A 7,438-nucleotide genomic window follows, 5' to 3' on the forward strand; every position below is an offset into this window, starting at 1 on the left:
GAGCGCGAAGGGGGGAGAGGCGAGGCGGCCGGAGCCGAGCGTGAGAGAGGTGGAAGTCCCGCGGCCTTCGTGTTCGTCCCGCGCCCAGGTCAGGTGCGCTTGCAGTAGGGGGGTTACAAGCGTCCACGCGGGTGAGGGAAGCGAGCGGCCCCAAGAGAGCGCCTGTCCCGTCCTCGGTCCCGTGCGGCCAACCTTCTCTGAGAAGGCCCTGGTCCTTCCTTTTATAGTCGTAAGGAGAGGATCCAGGTGTACAATGGGGATGTAGGAGAGTGCTACGTGTCTAGCGGAGGGAGAGCTAGCGCCCTAGGTACATGCCAATGTGGCAGCCGGAGAGATCTGGGCACCCTGCTGGCGTGATGTCGTGGCTGTCGGAGGTGCGGCGGAGCCTGACGGAGGGACAGCTGTTGGAGCGGTCGAGTCCCTGCTGACGTTGTCCTGCTTCCGTAAGAGAGCTGGGGGCCGCCGTCGTCATAGAGCTTGTGGAGCGCCATCATTGCCCCTCTGGCGGAGCTGGCCGGATGAGACGCCGGTCTTGTTCTCCGTGACCCGAGTCGATTCGGGGTGGGATGATGATGGCGCCTCCTGTTGACGTGGCGGTCTGTGCCCTAGGCAGGGCGACGTGGGGGTTCCTCCGAAGCCGAGGTTGAGTCTGCCTCCTGTTGCCGTGGCCGAGCCCGAGCCGAGGGGTCGGGCGAGGCGGAAGTCGTTCGGCCGAGGCCAGGGCGGAGTCCGAGCCCTGGGGTCGGGCGAGGCGGAGTTTCGTCGTCTTCCGGGTCTTAGCCCGAGTCCGAGCCCTGGGGTCGGGCGAGGCGGAGTTTCGTCGTCTTCCGGGTTTTAGCCCGAGTCCGAGCCCTGGGGTCGGGCGGAGCGGAGTTCGCCGTCTTCCGGGTCTTAGCCCGAGTCCGAGCCCTGGGGTCGGGCGGAGCGGAGTTCGCCGTCTTCCGGGTCTTAGCCCGAGTCCGAGCCCTGGGGTCGGGCGGAGCGGAGTTCGCCGTGGCGCCTTTGGCAAGGCCTGATTGCCTGTCAGACTCACTCTGTCGAGTGGCACTGCAGTCGGAGTGGCGCAGGCGGCGCTGTCCTTCTGTCAGACTGGCCAGTGGAGCGGTGGAGTGATGGCGGTCACCTCGGCTCTGCCGGGGGCGCGTGTCAGGATAGAGGTGTCAGGCCACCTTTGCGTTAAATGCCCCTGCAATTTGGTCAGTCGGTGTGGTGATTTAGTCAAGGTTGCTTCTGAGCGAAGCCAAGGCCTTGGGCGAGCCGGTGATGTGTCCGCCATAAAAAGGGGGCCTCGGGCGAGACGGAAGTCTCTCGAGGTCGGCTGCCTTCGGCCGAGGCTAGGCTCGGGTGAAGCGTGATCGAGTCACTCGTGTGGACTGATCCCTGACTTAATCGTGCCCATCAGGCCTTTGCAGCTTTATGCTGATGGGGGTTACCAGCTGAGAATTAGGCGTCTTGAGGGTACCCCTAATTATGGTCCCCGACACCAGTATAAATAGGGATGACAATGGAGAATTTCCCGTTGAGAATAGCTCCCCATACTCGTTCCCACGACGAATTTCCCCCCGCGAGAATCCCCACGAACGCTTGCGGGGAAATTTCTCACCACCCCCGTTCCCCACGGGGATAAATGCTCGACGAGGATCTCCGTCCCGCTTAAATTATAATTGGGACATGCGTCCTTTGTCATTAATGCAAAATATTGTCACTTATATACATTGTTACATGTAAAAATTCATTATGTGTACATCAAAATAAACACATTTGTGCATTGAGAGATCTCTTAACAAGATAATTGTTTATTTTTATCGTTAACTAGTACACGAAAACATTGTCACATACAAGTTTAACGGGTCCTCGCGGGGAATGGGAATGTGGATAGCTTCTCTGTCTCCACCCGTCGGAGGAAGAGTTTTCCCCGTTTATATTCCCGTGAGAAATAAACTTCCCTATTCTTATCCCTAAGAGCATGTTCGGTTGTAAGAGGACCGAAGGATTAAAGAAGATTAAATCCTCTACAATTCAATTTTAAATATGAATAGATTTAATCTCTTAAATTTTTTCTAACCGAACAAGCTTTAATAGAGGAATTTTCGATGAATAACGGATCTATATTGTCATCCCTAGCTATAAATGAAACCGTAGTAACCCGTAGGGCACTTTGCTATTAGCTATACATAAGGTACTACATGCGCTCAACAACCCAACGAATTTTTTTTCCCTTCTCCATCGAAAAGATAAAATAAATTCAGACCCTTTTTCCTATAATAATAAATATACATGGAGGCGGCGCCGACGGAGTAGCTGCAGTGGTGTGGTGTCGGACAGTGAAAGGAGCACAAGACAACACTCAGGCACTCAGCTGATTGATGAGCTAGCATTGTATATACAGTACAGGTAGAGGCGTATAGCGAGCGAGCGAGCGAGCAAGCGCGCGCGCACACAGAGAGAGAGAGAGAGAGAGAGAGAGAGACAAGACAACAGCAACAGATAGACCGGGCCAAGTTCGTGAGTCCATCGTGTACATACGGCCGAGTGGCGACGCCGTCGTCTTCACCACGCACGCCGCGCCTCTTCCATAGTCTCGCTCGCCTCCATTAATTCCAATCCTCTCTCCTCCGCTAGCGCTCCACCAGCACGCACCGGCAGATGAAGAACATGGCGTCTACGACGGTACGGTGATCACCTTCATCATCACATCACTCGTTCATCGCCCGCCGGCCCGCCGGTTGTTGGTAGGCCAGGGTCAGCCACTCAGCCGAGCCAGCCATGAAGCTCGTCGTCGAGATCTCCGACGCAGCCGACCTCGCCCCCAAGGACGGCACCGCCTCCTGCAACCCCTACGTAGAGGTGGACTTCGACGACCAGCGCCAGCGCACCGCCACCAAGCCCGCCGACCGCTCCCCGTACTGGAACCAGACGCTGGTCTTCGACGTCCGCGACCCCGCGCGCTTCCCTTCCCTCCCCATCGACGTCTCCGTCTTCCACGACCGACGCCTCCAGGACCACAACGCCCTCCGCCCACAGACCTTCCTCGGCCGCGTCCGCATCAACGGCGCCTCCGTCGCGCCGTCGCCACAGGAGGCGGTCCTGCAGAGGTACCCGCTCGAGAAACGGAGCTTCTTCTCACGCGTCTCGGGCGACATCGCGATCAGGATCTACCTCGTCGGAGATGATGTCAATAATGAAAGCGTACAGGTTCCTGCTCCTCCCAACCACCACCACCACCCGCAGCAGCAGCAGCAGCAGCAGGAGTCGGTCGCGGCTGCTGCCGCCACCGGAGATCCCGAAAGGATGGTCAGGTCCGCCTTCGCACCACAGCAGCCGTCGGCGGTTGAGCAGCCAGCGGCAGCTGGGAACGGCGGGGATGAGCACGAGGCACGCCCTCCTCGCATCTTCCGCTCCGTGCCAGCAGCCGAGCCCCGCCGCGCGACGCTCCACGCTGTGGCCGCGCCTCCTCCCCCGCCCGGCCAGACGGTCGTCATGCCCAAACCCGCTGCCTCCGCCCCTCCCGGCCCCGCCTTCGGCCTGGTCGAGACCAAGCCGCCTCTGCCGGCCAAGATGGGCCCGCGCGCGGCCGCCGCCGCCGCCGCCAAGATCGCGTCCACGTACGACATGGTGGAGCCGATGACGTACCTGTACGTGAGCGTGGTGAAGGCGCGCGACCTCCCCAACATGGACGTGACCGGCGCGCTGGACCCCTACGTGGAGGTGAAGCTGGGCAACTTCAAGGGCGTGACCAAGCACCTGGACAAGAATCCCAACCCGGTGTGGCGCCAGACCTTCGCCTTCTCCCGGGAGCACCTGCAGTCCAACCTGCTGGAGGTGGCCATCAAGGACAAGGACATGATCAAGGACGACTTCGTCGGCCGCGTCCTCTTCGACATGACCGACATCCCGCAGCGCGTGCCCCCCGACAGCCCGCTCGCGCCGCAGTGGTACCGCCTCGCCGACCGCTCCGGCGAGAAGCTGCGGCACGGCGAGATCATGCTGGCGGTGTGGATCGGCACGCAGGCCGACGAGGCGTTCCCGGAAGCCTGGCACTCGGACGCGCACTCGCTGCCCTTCGAGGGCCTCTCCAACACCAGGTCCAAGGTCTACTACTCGCCCAAGCTCGCCTACCTCAAGGTGGTGGCCATCGCGGCGCAGGACGTGGTCCCCGCCGGCTCAGAGAAGGGCCGCCCGCTGGCGCCCGTCATCGCCAAGATCCAGCTCGGCTGGCAGGTCCGCCGGACGCGTCCGGGGCAGCCGCAGGGCTCCGCCAACCCCGTGTGGAACGAGGAGTTCATGTTCGTGGCGGCAGATCCGTTCGACGAGCCGCTCGTGGTGACGGTGGAGGAGCGCGTGGCGGCGGGGCGCGACGAGCCCGTGGGCCGGGTGATCATCCCCGTCCAGTTGCCGTCGTACGTGCCCCGCAACGACGTGGCCAAGTCGGTGGAGGCCAAGTGGTTCAACCTGTCCCGCGCGCTGACGGCGGACGAGGCCGCGGCGGGCGTGACCGCCGCCAAGGCGCTGTCGGAGAAGACAACCTTCTCCAGCAAGATCCACCTGCGGCTGAGCCTGGAGACGGCGTACCACGTGCTGGACGAGTCGACGCACTACAGCAGCGACCTGCAGCCGTCGGCCAAGAAGCTGCGCAAGTCCCCTATCGGCATCCTGGAGTTGGGCATCCTGAGCGCGCGGAACCTGGTGCCCATGAAGGCCAAGGAAGGGCGGCTGACGGACCCCTACTGCGTGGCCAAGTACGGGTCCAAGTGGGTGCGCACCAGGACGCTGCTCAACACGCTGGCGCCGCAGTGGAACGAGCAGTACACCTGGGAGGTGTTCGACCCCTGCACCATCGTCACCGTCGCCGTGTTCGACAACGGGTACGTCCTCGGCGGCGGCGAGGGCAGCAAGGACCAGAGGATCGGCAAGGTGCGCGTGCGGCTATCGACGCTGGAGATCGACCGCGTGTACACCCACTTCTACCCGCTGATGACGCTGACGCCCGGCGGGCTGAAGAAGACCGGCGAGCTGCACCTGGCGGTGCGGTTCACCTGCACGGCGTGGGCCAACATGCTGGGCATGTACGGCAAGCCGCTGCTGCCGAAGATGCACTACAGCCACCCCATCTCCGTGCTGCAGCTGGACTACCTCCGGTTCCAGGCGATGCAGATGGTGGCGGCGCGGCTGGGGCGCGCTGAGCCGCCGCTGCGGCGGGAGGTGGTGGAGTACATGCTGGACGTGGACTCGCACATGTTCAGCCTGCGGCGGAGCAAGGCCAACTTCTACCGGATCACCTCCCTCTTCTCGGGCGCCGTGGCGGTGGCGAAGTGGATGGAGGGCATCTGCAAGTGGAAGAACCCGCTGACGACGGTGCTGGTGCACGTGCTGTTCCTGATCCTGGTGTGCTACCCGGAGCTGATCCTGCCCACCGTGTTCCTGTACTTGTTCATGATCGGGATGTGGAACTACCGGCGGCGGCCGCGGAAGCCGCCGCACATGGACACGGTGCTGTCGCACGCGGAGTCCGGGCTGGTGCACCCGGACGAGCTGGACGAGGAGTTCGACACGTTCCCGACGAGCAAGCCCGGGGACGTGGTGCGGATGCGCTACGACCGGCTGCGCAGCGTGGCCGGGCGCGTGCAGACGGTGGTGGGCGACCTGGCCACGCAGGGGGAGAGAGCGCAGGCGCTGCTGAGCTGGAGGGACCCGAGGGCGACGGCCATCTTCATCATGCTGTCGCTGGTGGTGGCCGTGGTGCTGTACGTGACGCCCTTCCAGGTGGTGGCCGTGGTGCTGGGGCTGTACCTGCTGCGCCATCCGCGCTTCCGGAGCAAGCAGCCGTCGGTGCCATTCAACTTCTACAAGAGGCTTCCGGCCAAGTCCGACATGCTGCTCTAGCTGCGCTGCGCTGCGCTGCTCTCTGCCCTGCCTGTTGGAATTGGAACACCAAGCATGTTCCTTAGTTTCTTTTAATTTGCTCCCAATTAATTAAATTATATATTACCACGCACGAATCTCAGATAAATAAATGTAAATCCCTACCAGTACTACTCCTACATAGGAGTTGAGTTGGATCAGCAGATACCTTACCTAGCTACCTTTTTGTGTGTCAGAAGAGAAGAGAAGAGTACAGTGGTACAGTACTACTACTCTGAATAATATGAGGAACAGAATTTTCATTCAGAAGCTTCCTTCTCTTGCTGTCTCTGATTAAGCCTGTGCATAATCCTCTTCTTGTTATTATAATAAACCTGTGCATAATCCAGATTATATATAGCATGTCATGGCGTTTCTGCAGTTCGGAGTCTTGTAATGAACTCTCATGTCCTATTTCATAATGAAATAGGGGGTTAATCCCCTTTGAAAAAAAATCCAGATTATATATAATGGTCAAGCTATGATCCAAAGAGGCCTTCATGCATACTAGTAAACCATCCGACCCTTCGTATTAATAGATAGATAGATAGATACTGTATGAATCATCCATGGGACTAGTCAATATATATGATCCACAACAAAAGCTCATCCGTCATGTGGGGATCGAGACCAATTAATTAAAAGGTGGTTGATACATTCTTTTCATCTCCTTTTCTTTCATCAATCATGTGATGTTGCCTGTGCCTACAGGGGAGGGAATTGCAACTTGCAAGTCATCTATATGAACATGGAGTAGCGGTAGTTGTTGATGCATCATCCATCCACCCTTTTGGTGCATGCCCTATCGTTTTTCCCTCCATGATACGAATATAATACGATACTGTACAAGAATAAAGCTTTGCATTGAAGGTAAAAACTGCCATTGTATATTCTTTTTTCTTTCTTTCTTCTATTTTGTTTTTGCCTGTAGGCCATCTACTACAGTATATGCATCTCCTCCTGCAAGTCCAATGTGATTGATGTGGCATGGACCTTGCTTTCTTTATTTGCCGTCTTTTCAGCTGGATAGATGGCATATATATAATATTCTCTGTCTCTTTTTCATATGTGATTGATTCAAAGGTGTAGTAGGCGTACGTGTAGTCCAGCAAGCAAAGCAAAGGTCGCACACAAGACACAACAACGGAGTCTGGTCCATGGGGTATGAATGAATATAATAATAATACGCAAAGTATCATCATATATGATTCCATCGACTTCTCCCTCAACTTTAGCTTTCTCACGGATATACTATCTTTCTACTACGTAAGAAAGACATGGGCACGGAGAATAAATTAAAGTTGGCATGCCTCTGCCTGTCATTATACTAATTTAGACATTTTTTAAACTATAGTTTGATAAAAAAATAGTCTATATCAACAAAAAATAGCTAATATCTATCGTTAATGACAACCCACCGAGTGTACATGAAATTCGTAAATTTTTAAATTTTCGACGGCCAATAAACACTGAAAGTATGTATTTACTAGTGAAAATATTTTTTTTTCTTACAGCTCGTTTGGATGCCTAGAAATGG

The 7,438-nt window shown here is 57.1% G+C and overlaps 1 protein-coding gene across 1 annotated transcript; it reads left to right on the plus strand.

Moving 5' to 3' along the window:
* Positions 1–1,770: 1,770 nt before the first annotated feature.
* On the plus strand, positions 1,771–6,188 carry LOC103646183 (multiple C2 and transmembrane domain-containing protein 2-like). Its single transcript, NM_001323290.1, has one exon. It carries the CDS (start codon positions 2,767–2,769, stop codon positions 5,881–5,883), a length of 3,117 nt encoding a protein of 1,038 aa, NP_001310219.1. The 5' UTR covers positions 1,771–2,766; the 3' UTR covers positions 5,884–6,188.
* The last annotated feature ends 1,250 nt before the right edge of the window (positions 6,189–7,438 follow it).

This window comes from Zea mays, chromosome 2 (assembly GCF_902167145.1).
Source record: "Zea mays cultivar B73 chromosome 2, Zm-B73-REFERENCE-NAM-5.0, whole genome shotgun sequence".
Classification (NCBI taxonomy): Eukaryota; Viridiplantae; Streptophyta; class Magnoliopsida; order Poales; family Poaceae; genus Zea; species Zea mays.

Coding starts and splice junctions, on each gene's coding strand:
- LOC103646183 (NM_001323290.1), top strand. CDS start 2,767: ATGAAGCTCGTCGTCGAGATCTCCGACGCAGCCGACCTCGCCCCCAAG.